We start from the raw sequence: 15,637 nt of genomic DNA, 5'->3' as shown, positions 1-15,637 counted from the left end.
CACAAAAGTTTCCTAGAGGGAAGAGCACTGTTGCCGTCCAGAAGCCCTGCCCCTGTCCCCTACTCCACACCTCCCCTCGCAAAAGCCCACGTTCCTAAACAAGTCCCCCAGACACGCAAAGCATGCCCCACAGCCAGAGTTCCCACTGCCTGCTCAGTGGCCCCACACAGCGCCTCAGACGGACGCTTCCTCTTGGCGACCCCGTGCCAGAGCGCGCAGTGACAACCATCCAAGGACCAGCAGCCCCGCCCCCGCACCACGCACCGCGGAGACCGGCTTTCACGGGACGCACGCGCACACGGGCGCACCACCCTTGGACCCGCCCCCTAGAGACGCCGGGCTTCCCTAACGACCTGGCGGCGGCAACGCGGGGACCAGCGGAAAGGCGAGCGCCACGGCCCCGGGAGCGGTGAGGCGACCTCCGGGAGAGAAGACTCCCGACCCCGCTCTCCCCTAGTGGGCTGAGCTCTCCCGGCCCCTACGTCTGCCCATGGGAAGCGGAAACCCCTCCAGCGCCCTCAGTCCACCTGGCCCGAAACCCGCAGGCAGCCGCAGCCTAGAGGCTGTAAACTAGCCTAGAGGCTTAGGGTCTTCAAGTCAGGGAAGTGGGGACTGTGAGATAGAGGAAGGGGGAAGTGGAGCAAGGGTAGGTCGTTGGGGAAAGCAGTTCCAAGCCTCGGGGATTCAGTCTTCCTGGAAAGACTGACCTCCATTCCCAGCTCCTTTCCTGCTGCAACCCCTCCTGCAGGTCCAGACACTTCCACACCTCCCTCCCTCCCACAGCAAAGCTGGTTTCCCTTGGTTACTAAGGAGAAGCCAGGACCTCTTCACCCCATGCGTGTTGGGGGAGGGACTTGCTGGCCTTTGAAGCTGAGCTTCTTTGCTGGGGTGTCTGAGTCAAAGGTAGGGATGAGGGTGGGGAGCAACTCTGCTGGCGTCCTTTTTAAGACAACAGACCTAAGTGGGCAGTTGGAAGGAGAGCCAGACCTAGGGGTGTGATAAGTGGGCAGACTGTTTCATGAGCCAGAGACCAAGGATGCTTGGTCAGAGATCTGTCAGAGAAATCCCTTTTTTGCCCTCTCTTTTGTGATTCCACAAACTGGGAATTCCCAAACAGGAATGTGACAGAGACTTGGCCTAGGAAGGGCCTAACATAGTAGGCATGAAAGGGGTCAGGGGAAATGTAGACAAAAGCCCAGGGCCCTGAGGAGAAGCTGGCTGAGAAGGTCAGAGAGGGAGGGGGCATCCAAGCCCAGCCAGCCCAGAGGAGGGGTGTCCAGGGCCACAGAGGTGCTCATGTGCCAAAGGAGGCCCAGGTGCTTCTGCCTGGGGAAGGGAGGTGAGGACAAGTGATGAGGAAGGGGAGAGGGCTCCCCCTCCCCTAGCATCTTCAAATTTCTCATTTGAGAAGGTGAGAGGAGCCTCTGTTCAAAGCAATTTGGTTTAAGTAAAGACTTGAGAAGGACAGAGAAGGTCTGAGACCTCATCTGAAAGGAGGGAATATGCCAGAGAGTCAAGTGTTGAATCCTAGGTCTGGAAGGAGCACGGAGGGCCCATCGTCAGCCATGGGGCAGGAGAGTACAATTCTGCAGTATCTCTTGGGTCCCCATGGGACCTCAAAAGCTGAAGGGTACAGGTGATTACCGAGGTCTGCGGAAGCACCTGTGGGCAAGGGAGCCTGGGTTGTGTAGGTCAGCACCAAGGAGGGTAACCCCGAGCTCCATGCTGGAAAGAGTGGGAGGCCCATTGGAAAAGTGCTGTGATGTGAACACCTAAGCCTTTGAGTGATGGCCTGAATGTGATTTCAGGACCCTGGACCCTGGTCCTGAGGACACAGAGTGGGGACTTGAGGAGAGGAAGACTGGCCTTTCCCCAGGGATTGTGGTCCTGGGTTTGGTTAGGTTGATGCTGAAGGCCCCACATGTGAGGCCCCCACAAGCCTGTGAGACAGGCATCAGGAGATGAAAGGTCACTGCGTGTATCCCCACTTTCCCCATCTTAGTGTAGCATGTGCTCTTAAAGGGGGACACATGTGATGGCACAAGAGGCACTCACTCTCAGTGGCGGTGGTGGTGGCGCTGACCTCTCTGGAAAGTCAGGATTCCTGCCCCTCTGGAGAAGGATGCAGTCTTGAACATGCTTCCAGTCTTCTAACTGTGGGATTCTCCCAGAGGCTCCCTGAGGACAGAAGTCTCCAGAAAGGAAGGTGACCACTCTGCCACTTCTGGGGCTGCCCTCTATGGGCCCTTGGGGGCTGTCTGGGGGCCCCTGGCTAATGCGTGTCTTGCCTTCCACAGGCTTCCAGGGAAGACAGTGCCACTTAGTACCACTGCCAGCTGCAGACTGGCGATGCCTAAGCCAGACTAAGGCTGCCCCGTGAAGTCGGTGGAGTTACCTCAGTTCTTCTGTGGGTCCTCCCTACCCTCCCCCGACTCAGTGGTACATTCTCCTTGCCCTCTTCCCAAGTTTGCTTTTTGGACCTGAACCTCATTTACAATGAGGTGTGGGTGACAGATGAGAGGGAAGAGATATATGTCCCCTGTCTGACTTAAGCTATCAGATAGAATGTGACTTCTACATTTTTTAAAATTTTGCTCCATTAATATCAGTATATATTTTATAATGTACTATGCTTTTGTTTGACCTAAAATGATCAGGTGAAGTTTTAAAATGGCAGTTCAAGGTTAACATAGGGATATATAAACATGCATGTATGGACTATTAAGATTTCATGTCATTAGGGAGGAAACACATTTTAACATAACAAGGATGAAAGCCTTATGTTAGGGGCCTGAAATTCCCAGAGTGGGGTATCAAGGATCGGTTACTCTCTCAACCTAGGGAGACCCTCCCTGACAGATCTGCTCTGCATGAAGGTAGGACCCCTGCTTCCCAGAGAGCAAGAATATGCTTTCTTCTTTCCTAGTAGAGCGTGGGAAAGTGCCCGTGGGAGAGCAGGGCACTGTGGTCAGAGGTAGCAGAGCCCCAGCACCAGCCCCAGCCCTCCTAGATATCGGGGGGCCAGTCGTTTCCCAGGCAGGTCTTCAGTTTCTTCATCCATAGAATGGGGGTAAGAAGCCTGCCCTGCCCCCAGTGTGGAGTGGTTGTCGCCTTTCTGAGAGAAGTCTCCTGAAAGAAGCTTGGAGCTGTTAAGTGCTGAGCAGATATGTTGCTGATACTGACCAGTGGCTGGAGAGGTGGGAGGTGAGACCAGAGGCTCGGGCTGTCGGGAGAGGAACAGGCCACAGGAGGTAGACATCAGGCCTGGTGTGTACTCGGCAGGTGGGCCTCTGGCCCTTCTTGGCTATCCCATTGAACTAATTCATCTGCTGATTTAGGATTTTTTCCCATAATTTCACTCAACAAATGGTGAGCCTATCCAAATGGACAGGACCCTTTGGTCACAACTCTTAGCTTCAGCAAAAGAGACTTGTGAGAGGGCTGTCGAGTTAGGTCTCAGAACTGAAGGAAGCCCTCAGAGGGCCCTTGGGCATAAGGACTGGGGACTGAAGGTACCTGGTGCTCTCTGTCCACCTCCCATTTCTGCTGCTCTCCACCAGGCAGCATTTCCTCCTGCTGCAGGCAGGCCTTTTCTGGGTGAAGGGAAACAGCTTCCAGCAGCAGAGGATCCAAACTATATCAAGGACATATGTCCTTTTGTCTGCCTCCATTTGGACAAATCCCCAGGAAGACTCTGATTGGCTTACAACAGGTGGCCACCCCTGAACCAATTGCTCCGACCAATACACAGCACTCCTATTGGCCAGAATCTATGATCAGAAGGAGGTGGGGCAGCCCAAAACACCAGCTGCCTCCCCAACAGACCTGACACTGGGCTAGGGATTAGAGATAAAAATGAGTAAGAAACAGTCCCCGCATCTGGAGGAGCCCACAGTCTAGTGCAGGTGTGGGGAGAGGGTGGTCAGATCACTGAAGCAATGCAGGTACTGGGGAGGAGGTGACAAAGGGAGGGTAGGGGACAAGAGCAGCTGAAAGACTCCAAAGGAAAAATGGTGCTTGAGCTCAGACTCAAGAGACCAATGATGGTCCATTTCCCAGGGTGAGACTGTGGGAAAGGCATTCCAGGCAGAGGGAACAGCTTGAGCGAAGGCTGGGCAGCATGGACCAGCCTGCAGTGTTCCAGATGCAAAGAGGAGTTTCTTTCAAATAGAGCATCAGGTCCCGGAGGGCTTGCTACGTGGAGTTGAGGAAGCTGGACTGTTCCCAGGGAGCGGTGGGCTGACACGGAGGCCTGCCACGGTGGCTACTGGGAGGCTAGCTGCTGGATGACACAGCCCGGTGCTGGGCAACTGCAGGAAGGACAGTGCAGGCAGACAATGGGGCCCCAAGCTAAGGCAGCAGCAGGAAGGAGAGGAGGGTCTGCTGGGGCAGGAGGCAGAACTGAGGGGAAGCAACAGGAACCAGATGGGGGGGTCCCTCGAGGAGAGGAGTGTTTCCTCAGCTTCTGGGTTCAGGCACCTGGATGGGTGCTGGTCCCCTTGGCTGAGGTAGGGAGCCAGGAAGAAGGGCAGCTTGAGGGAGGCACTGAGTTCTCTTGGGTGGCAGACTGAGTCTAAGGGAGCTGGGAGGCAGGCCAGTGGACCCCGAGTCTGGAGCTCAGAGAAGGAAGAGCTACAGCCCACCAACCAGGAGTGAGGCTGGGTAGTGGAGGCTAAACCCTGAGGGGTGGGCGGAGTCAGAGGAGCCTGCCATGGAGACTTCTGGACAATGATCCAGAGGCAGGAGGAGAGCCAAGAGAGTGGTTGAGAAGGGCAGGGGTCAGGCATTCGGCTTGGCATCATCTTTATAACATTAATAACTGGGAGGTGAGGAGTTTGTCTTGCTCACTACCCTTTGAAACATACTTTGTTTTATATGTGATTTTTTAAAAATATTAAAAAAAACATTTGTAATTAAAATCCTTCTTAGAAGAATACTCTGATAATTTGCTTGCCAAAAATATCTTTGTAATGTTGATTTTTTTTAAATCAAGAGATGATTAGTGAAAACTGTCAATTCTGACCTTATTATGAGGTTAATGTTGTCAATATTTGCCTTAAAAATAACATCAGAGGGTCTCTGTAAATGCTGCAGGATGGCAGGGGCTCTTTTTATACCAGCCAAGCACGTGGAGCACATGGAGGGCCGCTCTGCTCTTTCCTTCTGAAGAGGCAGCTGCAGGCTCCAAGCAGCAGCAAGGGCGGTTAGGACCAGACATCAGAAAGAACCCCAGGTTCCGGGTCCTAAGACTGTGAGGCATTAGGCAGTGAGAGCAGGGCCACCCCGTTCCAGAGAGCACCCCGCCAGGCCCCAGGTGGGGTTTCCCAACAATGCGGCCTCCTGGGAGGAAGAAGGAACCTTGGACCAGGATGGTGAGCCTGGGCAGCATTGTGAGAAATGCCTGGAGTGCCAGCCCCAGGGCAACACCCACCTGTAACTGGAGGGGTTGTGGTGGGGGGCTCCCCTGGCTGTGGAGCTGGGTCCTACTCCCTTGGGCATGGCCTGCAGGGTGTCCTGGGATGCATCTGGGATGAGGGGGACCAAGGGGAACACCGGATGCATTAGGCCAGAACTTTGGAGGGAGCCCCAGGCGTCCAGATGCAGAACCAGCAGGAGCAGGGTTGGCCTGTTACCCCTTTCCTCCTCCTCTTGCCCAGTCTGCCAAGGCTCCTCAATACCGAGATATCAGTATCCTTCTATCCTGATCTGCCTTGAACTGCCGCCTTGCTCTTCCCATGTACTCTGGAGACAGGGAACGACCTCACTTAAAAACACTGTCTCAGGTCAGCACTCAATAAGCAGGTCTCCAGAGCTTTCTCTCCACAGCCCAAGACCCCTGTCCCTCAGAGTCCCTTCATCCTCCGCACACCCTCTCTTAATATCAGTCAGATATTATCAGTGTGATTCAAATATTATCTCAGGGGAATCTCCACAACAGCCTTTATTATTATCCCCTTTTATAGATAAGGAAACTGGCACTCAGATAGGCTGTCACTTGGCCAAGGTCACACAGCAAGTCACTGGTAAAGCCAGTAATGCAAAGTCATCTGGTACCTCCAAGCAGCAACCCCTCCCAGCCACAGCCTCCAAGGGGCCATTAGTCAAAAAATACCAGCTGATTATTCCACAACTCTGGACACAATCTGTCAATTTGCATTTGATTTGCGTAAGTGTGTCACAAATGCATAGATACCTTCCCAACACTGCTTCCTCCTGCCCCTTTCTCTCCCTCTCTCTCTCTCTTTCTCACACACACACACACACACACACACACACAGCCAGGCTCTTCCTCCTTGAGATGCCTAGGGGACTGGGGAGCACCATCTGGTCCCCTCCATCTGCCAAGGACACCTTTGCTTTTTCAAAGTGTCCCTTCCCATGGGCCACTACACAGTGCATCGAGTCAGGGAGCAAACCTGGAGTTGGAGCTGCGTGCCAAGCGACCCCTGTTCCACCTGCAGTCTCAGGACAGGGGCACATCCAGCAAGGATGCAGGAATGGACAAACAGGGGAGTGGAGGCAGCCCTGGATACATTCTTTGTCTTCTGTCTTCAGCCCCAGATTTAGCTGCTTTTTCACCTCCCACGCCTTCCTGCTGCCATCTGGAATGCCCAGAGGCTGGGAAAACTAGGAAGACTGGGATGGGGAGATTGAAGGGAGGGGCCGAGCTGGCGTCCTCTACAGGGACTGGGTCCAGTTCCCCCACTCCTTCCTCTCTCACCTGCACCACCCAAAACAGTAGACTCTACCCATCAGATTTTGAAGGCTTAGTATAAATATTTGTGTATATAATATGTCATTAATAATTTTAATATTAATTACATATTTAAATGATATTTTGGACATTGAGTTAAACATAAAATTAATTTCACCTGTTTTCTCTTTTTTAATGTGGGTATGAGAAATTTTTAAATAGTATATGTGGCTTGCATTTTGCCAGGCATTATACTTCTGTTGGCCAGTGCTGTTCTTGACCCCATCTTCCTAGTCAAGCAGTTGCTGTTCTGTAAAACACTTAGTGCAGGGAGCTGTGTTGAACTAAATGATTCTTTATCATCCCTTAGTCTTTTAGCCAAACTTGATAAACTGAGTTTAAATCCATCTTTGTTATTTATAAGCTGTGTGACATTGGGCAAGTCAGTTAACCTCTCTGTGCTTCAGTTTCACATCAGAAAAATGGAAACAGTACGAGTAACTTTTTTGTGTAATTTTTTTGGTGGGGGGAGGTAATTAGGTTTGCTTCTTTTAATTTTATTTATTTTTTAATAGAGGTCCTGGGGATTGAATCCAGGACCTCTTGTATGCTAAGCATGCACTCTACCACTGAGCTATACCCTCCCTTCTATAAGTGCCTATCTTAAAAAAGCTTTTGTGAGGATCAAATGAGCTGATATGCATAAAAAAACTAAAAAAAGTGTCCAGCATACAGCAATTTCTTGTAATTGCTGTGAGGCTATTATTATCCAAAATGTGGAGCTGCTGCTGGCTACAGTTTCATGTATCACAGTATATTATGCCTCTTTGGATGCATTATTTTATTTACTCCTCCCAAGCCTCTTATTGGTGACTGTTATCCTCATTTCACAGAGGAGGCATCTGAAACTGAGAAAATTTTAGTAACTGGTCCAGGGCCACCCAGCTAGTGGGATTTGCACCTGAATCTGCTCTAATCCAGAAACTGACCCTTAAGAACCACCCTGTGCTACATGTCTTGGTAAAGGCTCACCGAGACCCTCCAAAGTAACAACTCTACCCACCTCCTCCTCCAGGTTTCTACTGGCATCCAGGACCCTCCTATCTGAAAAAGTCCGTGTCACAAGTCCATTGCCAAGGGGCCACCTGTCTCTGTGTTGCCAGGCCTCAGCATGCAGGAAACCCTGACAACACCCTCACTGTCAGGCCCCAGCCAGTCCTCAATTTCCACACAGGACCGGTCCTCCACTGCCGGCCAAACTTCCAGCACAGGCCCACCCCCCTCAAAGCCCTCAACTATCCCACCTCCTGTGAAGTCCAAGGGCCTGAGTTCCAGGGCTGGGGTACGTCGGATGCGTAGGATCATCGCTGAGGATGTCGAGTGGTCACTGGCCATCGTGCCCTTCCTCACAGAACTCTGCATTCAACACATTGTCAAGAACTTCCAGAGTAAGTCTGTCCCTGCCTGGGGCGAGAGAGAGCAGGCCAGAAGTGGGGCAGGGTGGGTGGGGACTGTCTGGAGATGAGTCCTCAGAGGCTGGGTTCTGGCCTCTCACATAGCATCCTCATCCCCACTCAACACTTCTTGCCCCACCCACCAAGCCAAGCTAGGACAGTTTCTCCTGCTGTCCCCACCTCACCAGACTGCCCCCATACTGTGCCCTCTATGCCTATGCCCTCTCCTCACCTTTCCCAGGTAGTTGGGGTAGATAAATCATATCTACCTCTTCCTCCAGAAAGCCCTCCCTGGTTGACTGCCCTTCACTCTCTTGGTCTTCCATGGTGCGTACAGGTTCTTCAATTATTCTGTACACTAACCTCTATAAATGTCCATCCTTTTCAAAGAAAAGGTTGCCAACCTCTCCTACTGGATGGGGAGCTCTCTGAGGACAGGACCATCATTTTGTCTACAGCACCTGTTACCACCAGACCTAGAATATATTCATTTGACTTGTTTATTATTTGCCTCCCCTCATAAGACGGAGTGGCTTCCTCTGTTTTGTTCACTCTTGTATCCTCAGCACTTAGGACAGAGTGTGGTGCAGAGCAGGTGTCCAGAAAACCCTTTTTGTTTTGAAATGAATGAATCAAATCATATTGAGAGCTTCTGAAGTCAGGGATTGTCTCCTCCACCAGATTAAGCAATAACTGAGGGCTGAACCTGAGATTCTTCCTCAGACTGGTAGCCTCCTGAGACTCGATGCTAAGATGTCCACCTTCAACCAGGAACACCCCAGAGTCAGGGGTGGTGGCTCTCTCCTCCAGCCAAGGGTACCATGTGTGGCACCCCCAACACTGTGACTCCTACTTTCCTTTTTCTGTGCCCCAAGACAACCCTATCCTGAAGCAGCTGCTCCCAGAACATCAGAAGAAGGTCCTGAACAACCTGCCCCCCGACCTGCCGCTGACTGTGACTGCCAACCTGATCGACGACGAAAATTACTGGCGCCGCTGCTGCCTGCAGCGCTGGCCAGTGTGCCACGTGGACAAGCATGGCGGCAGCTGGAAGCGCATGTTCTTCGAGCTGCACCTGGAGAACCTGCTGAAGCACTTCATCCCAAGCACCACCGACCCTGCGGTGATCCTGAACCTGCTGCCTCTCTGCAGGAACTACGTGCGCACCATCCGGGTGGATCAGTTCCTTCCGCCAGTGCAGCTCCTGCCGCCGCCCCAGAGCGGGGATCTGTCCGACTCCGGCAGCGAGGGAGAAATGGAGGAGCTGGCCACCGACCACTACCAACTGGGCGACCTAGTGGCTGGCCTGAGCCATCTGGAAGAGCTGGACCTCGTGTACGGTGTCAAGGACTGCGGGATGAACTTCGAGTGGAACCTCTTCCTCTTCACCTACGGCGACTGCCACTCCCTGGCGGCCACCGTCAAGGCATGCCACACCCTCAAGGTACCACCTGCCTCCAGCCTTCCCCCTCCTCCCATTCTCAGCATCTGATTCCCCCTCCCCTTCCCTTCCTCCTCTATCACCATTCTCTTCTTCCTATTTCCTTCTCACTCATTGACCAAGTGTCCTTTTATGCACCCTGTACCAAGCTGAGTTCTGGGGATAGAGAGATGCACACAGCACTGCCCTGCTTGTTCACCAGCCATTTCTTCATCCAACAAACATCTGCTCTCCAGGCCCTTTCCTAGGTGCTGAAGATTGAACTGCAAGCAAAATTATACCATTTGTGCCCTCCAGCTAACAGTCTGGTGGGGATAAAAGACACTAATCAGCAATCATATAAATGTAAAATTGCAACTCGAATAGAGTTGCCAGATTTACCAAATAAAAACACAAAATGTCCAGTTAAATTTGAATTTCAGATACACACGAATATTTTTTTAGTGTATGTCCCAGATATTCTGGCTGGAAGAGGGAGAGCCTGCCAAGAAATCAGAGGAAGGAAAGGAGGACACGACATTGTGTCACAGAGCCAAGAGAGGGATGTGTTTCAAGAAGAGGGGTGAGCAGCAGTGGGGTGGGATGGAGCTGAGGACCAGATTTTGCAAATACGGAGGTCACTGAAGGGGAGCTATGTCAGTGGAACGCCAGGAGTTCTGGAGTGCCAGAGGCCAGATTGGAGAGGTTTATGGAGAGAGTGAGAAGTGAGGAAATGGAATGACAGTGATCATCTTTTTCAAGAATTTGGCTGAGAAGGAGGAGAAAGGTAGAGCAATAATAGATGAGGGGTTTGGGTTTTCTTAAGAAACTTGCATGCATTTAAAAGCAATGTAAAGCTCCACCCAACTGCATGAAAGGAGTTGAGTACAGGAGAGAGGCACGGATACTCTGACCCAGGGAGGTTCCTGAGAAGGCAGAGGAATGGGATCTGGGACTGAGTGGGGTGGTTGGCTCCAGGCAGAGGGGAGAGTGGATGTGGTGTGCAGCAGTGGATTAATGTTTGGGATTAGGAAAAAGAAGGGTTCCTACTCAATGGCTGGGGAGACAAGATGAGATTTACCTACTGAAAGGAGGCTCTAGAGGGGGTTCCTGAAGTGAGGGGCTGGCGAAGGCTAAAATAGCTGTTGGATTATGAGAGAGCACATGGTCCAGAGAAGCAGAGTTGAATTGGCACACAGACTGAGGGACTATTGGTGATACCAGCCAGTCCTGTCATGTGACATTTTCCATCATGTCACTTGTTTGGGCACAGACAGGCAGAAATTAGAGAGTGGGGTTGATGCAGGGTTGGAGCTTTGCCAGATAGATGCAATGAAAAGACAAGAGGAACGAAAGATTCTAAGGCTAAGAGGGACGTCAAGAAAGGAGAGGACTAAATGATGGGGGGGTGGGGGGGCCACTCAGAGGTCCCAAGGAAGCGGCAGCAGCAGGATAAGCCAGTGAGAAGGAATGGGACAGGGATCCCACCGCCAATGTTTATAATACTAGTTCCATCCCCCTTCTTTTATCTCTTTTGTTCATCTCATCCATTTCCTGTTCCTCGCCCTTTCACTTTCTCCCGTTCTTACCCTGGCACTGTCCTTCAGAGACTTCTCCTGGTCATGGTGGATCTTAGCCAGCTGAGGAGGGTGCAGTGAGGGGCTGGAGCATCAAACAGACCTGGATTCAAAACCGACCTCCACAGCTTAATCACTGTGTGACTCTGGGCAAATGATGTATCCACTCAAAGCTGCCATTTTCCACTGTAAAACGGAGAGAACTCATTCTGCCTCACTGGGATGCTGAGAGTTAGAGATAATGGCTATGGAATGTTCCAGCAGTATGCCCAGCACATAGTCATTTCTCCATAAGTGGTATTCTTTCCCCCTTACTAGCTGCTACCAATTCTGCACCACTGTCATGCTGAGTAGGCCCCTGCCCAAGAGCCAGCCAGGTGGCCAACAGTAGGTGAGCAGAACCTCAGACGTCCCTGGGGCTCCTTCCTCTACCGTCTACCCGGTGCTATCCACCGACCCTCTACCTGCCCACAGATCTTCAGGCTGACCCGAAGCAAGGTGGACGACGACAAGGCACGCATCCTGATTCGCAGCCTCCTGGACCACCCGGCCCTGGAGGAGCTGGACCTGTCGCACAACCTCATCGGGGACCGTGGCGCGCGCGCCGCCGCCAAGCTGCTGAGCCACAGCCGCTTGCGCGTGCTCAACCTCGCCAACAACCAGGTGCGCGCGCTGGGCGCCCAGTCGCTGGCTCACGCCCTGGCGCACAACACCAACCTCATTTCCCTCAACCTGCGCCTCAACTGCGTGGAGGATGAGGGCGGCCAGGCGCTCACGCACGCCTTGCAGACCAACAAGTGCCTCACCACGCTGCACCTCGGGGGCAACGAGCTGTCCGAGCCCACCGCCACGCTCCTCTCCCAGGTGCTCTCCATCAACACCACGCTCACCAGCATCAACCTGTCCTGCAACCACATTGGACTGGTGAGCCACGGCTTCTGGGGCTGGCAGGGTCTAGGGGAGGCCTTGGGGCCTGCGGGGCAGGCGTGGAATCCAGCTGCAGCCGGGTGCTTAGGGGACAATTGTTAGGATTACAGTCTTTACTCGGTTCTTACCTGGTTTTCTGCCTTTTAGCCCTTGGTTAAGTTACTTAACTTTTGCGGACCTCCATTTCCTGCCCCCTCCTCCTCTTCTGTAAACTGGAGATTATAATAGCATCTACTTCTAAGTGCTGTCACTGGGAGGATTAAATGAGTTATACTTGCAAAGCAGTTTACCATTGCAGGTACTGGTAGGTCCTCGGTGATTGCTAGTTACCATCACTCAGGGTTGTATTCTATGCTAGCTGCCCAGTATCAATTAGTTTTTCTTTAACCCTCATGGTTATCTAGTAAAATGTGTATTTTTTTTAACTGAAGTATGGTTGATTTTCAATGTTGTCTTAGTTTCTGGTGTACAGCCTAGTGCTTCAGTTGTACATGTATTCTTGTTCATATGTTTTTCATTATAGATTACAAGATATTGAATATAGTTCCCTGTGCTATACAGTAGGAACTTGTTGTTTATCTGTTTTGTACATAGTAGTAGTATCTGCAAATCCCAAACTCCTAATTTATCCCTCCCTGCCCTTTCCCCTTTGGTAACCATAACTATTTGTTTTCTATATCTGTGAGTCTGTTTCTATTTTGTAAATAAGTTCATTTGTGCCATCTTTTAAGATTCAAAATATAAGTGATAACATATGATGTTTGTCTTTCTCTGTCTGACTTACTTCACTTAGTATGATAATCTCTAGGTCCATCCATGTTGCTGTAAATGACATTATTTCATTCTTTTTATGGCTGAGTAGTATTCCATTGTGTGTGTGTGTATAAAATCACATCTTCTTTATCCTGTCATCTGTTGATGGACAATTAGGGTGCTTCCATGTCTTGGCTATTGTAAATAGTGCTGCTGTGAAAATTGGGGTGCCTGTACCTTTTCAAATTAGAGTTTTCTCCAGATATATACCTAGGAGTGGGATTACTGGGTAACTCTATTTTTAGTTTTTTAATGGCTCTCCAACTGTTTTCCATAGTGGCTGCACCAAATTACATTCCCACCAACAGTGTAGGAGGGTTCCCTTTTCTCCACACCTTCTCTGGAATTTATCATTTGTGGACTTTTTAATGATGGCCATTATGACTGATGTGAGGTGATACCTCATGGTAGTTTTGATTTGCATTTCTCTAATAATTAGTGATACTGAGCATTTTTTCATATGCCTGTTGGCCACCTGTATGTCTTCATTAGAGAAATGTCTGTTTAGGTCTTCTGCTCAGTTTCGTTTATTGGGTTGTTTGTTTTTTTGTTGTTGAGCTGTATGAACTGTTTATATATTCTGGAAATTAAGCCCTTATCAGTTGCATCATTTACAAATATTTTCTCCCATTCCATAGGTTGTCTTTTTGTTTTGTTTATGGTTTCCTTTGCTGTACAAAAGCTTATAAGTTTAATTAGGTCCCATTTGTTTATTTTTGCTTTTATTTCTATTGCCTTGGTAGAGTGACCTAGGAGAAGATTGCTACGATTTATGTCAGAGAATGTTTTGCCTATATATTCTTCTAGGAGATTTATGGTATCCTGTCTAATGTTTAAGTCTTTAAGCCATTTTGAGGGTTTTTTTTGTGTATGGTGTGAGGGAGTGTTCTAATTTCATTAATTTACATGTGGCTTTTCCATCACCACTTGCCAAAGAGACCGTCTTTTCTCCATTGTATATTCTTGACTCCTTTGTTGAAGATTAATTGACCATAGGTATGTGGGTTAAAATATGTATTCTTAACCCCACTTTGGATGAAAAATTGAGTCTCATAGAGGTTAGTGAGTTGCCTGAAAGCATCCAGTCAGTAGAAAGTGGCAGAGCTATGATTCAAGCCCAGGACTGATTTGAAAGCCTGGGTCCTAGATAGATAATGTCTCTCATATTTTCTTGACCAAGTCTCAGAGTAAGAAAAGCAATTTACATGAACACTTAGTGAACATATACATCAATATTTATAACATAATTGAAATATACTTGTACTGCTTGTGATATAGCTGATGTTTTCTTTTATAATATACACTATTTCATTTTTTAAAAAATGCTTCTATGACCCATTAAATTGAGTTTACAACATGCTATTAGGTGACAACCATAGAACAGCAGCATTCTGCCTCCTGACATGAAATTTTTCACATTAGGCCTGGCCCACCCAACCCAGAAGGGACTGGAGCTGTGAGGACTCGTGAGGAGGGCACTCCATGTACTCTACTTGGGGCCCTCAACCTTCTACTAAACTCCCCAGAAAACAGGCTTACTCACATACACTATCTCTGAAGGGGGTGTTCTCAGCTACAACTAATGAACACTTAACAAGGAAGTGGCTTAAGCAAGAAGAGTATTCATTATGTCCCTAATCAGAAGCCCCAGGAAAGAAGGTTCTGGGGTTGGTGAATTCCGTGGCTCAGTGCCATCCTCTGCTCTGCCTGCCCAGCCACATGGCCACGTCCTCTCTGCTGCTCCCTTCATCGGTTAGGGCCGCGCCCAGAGGCAGAGAAAGGGAGAGCATCCCTCTCTTTTGTTCTCTTTTCAGAATGAGGAGAACCTTCCCAGAAGCCACTTTGTCCAAACATCCTCCTCATGTCTCATGAGCCACATTGGTCCCACTTGCCACAGCTGAACTGGAGAAATAGAATCACCATCACTGCTGTAGTGCAGTGGTTTTCTAACCATTGGAGCTGAAAAATCAGTTTAGTGAGTTTTGAGCACCATTTTTCTCAGGGAACAGAATGGAACAGGATAGAATAGGATAGAAAATGTCAGTGCTGTGCAAGTGGGTTAAGGATTGTTTTGTGAACCTGTTGTTTCAGTCACATCTGTATATAAATATGTGTATGTGTTTATACACTCACCCATTGTGCGACTCTGGGTAGTGATGGAAAGTGACCCTTTCCCTTGTATTCCTGACCCAGGATGGCGGGAAGCAGCTCCTGGAAGGCATGTCAGACAACAAGACCCTCCTGGAGTTTGATCTGCGCCTGTCAGATATTGCCCAGGAGAGCGAGTATCTCATCAGCCAGGCCCTCTGTGCCAACCGTGAAGCAGCCCGCCAGCGGGCCCTGAATCCCACCCACTTCATGTCACCAATCACTGCCAAGGGCCCTGAGAACCCTGGGGGATAAAATGGGGGCCAGGGCTGGAGCAGTGACCAGATATGCTTCCCTGCCCCAGCCCCATCCCTCATTTCATGCCCCTGCCGTGCCGGCTGCAGTCTCACACTGGTCCAGGGGGTGGTGAGGAGACTAAGAGTATCCTTGGGATGAGTGATCAAGGGGTTGTGCAGATAAAGGTGTGAGGGGGGGGGTCTGGGATAGGGGTTTGAAATGGGACTCAGCTCCAGTACCCAGGGAGAGGGTATTACAGACCTACTGCAATGGCATCTTCCAGGAATACGGAAGGCAAAGCAGCCTCTAAGGGACTGTGCCTGCCCAGACTCTCCCACAGGGACTGTCCGTCTCCCTGATCACCCCT

General features: G+C 50.2%; 1 protein-coding gene across 1 annotated transcript; it reads left to right on the top strand.

Annotated features, from left to right (window-relative positions):
• Positions 1–7,782: 7,782 nt before the first annotated feature.
• Positions 7,783–15,303, top strand: TCTE1 (t-complex-associated-testis-expressed 1). The gene is made up of 4 exons (XM_010979548.3): positions 7,783–8,142; positions 9,024–9,592; positions 11,620–12,069; positions 15,079–15,303. Exons 1-4 carry the CDS (start codon positions 7,866–7,868, stop codon positions 15,286–15,288), a joined length of 1,506 nt encoding a protein of 501 aa, XP_010977850.1. The 5' UTR covers positions 7,783–7,865; the 3' UTR covers positions 15,289–15,303.
• Positions 15,304–15,637: the final 334 nt, after the last annotated feature.

The sequence above is a fragment of the Camelus dromedarius genome, chromosome 19 (genome assembly GCF_036321535.1).
Source record: "Camelus dromedarius isolate mCamDro1 chromosome 19, mCamDro1.pat, whole genome shotgun sequence".
In the NCBI taxonomy this organism is placed as follows: Eukaryota; Metazoa; Chordata; class Mammalia; order Artiodactyla; family Camelidae; genus Camelus; species Camelus dromedarius.
This window is presented reverse-complemented; position numbering and strand designations above follow the sequence as displayed.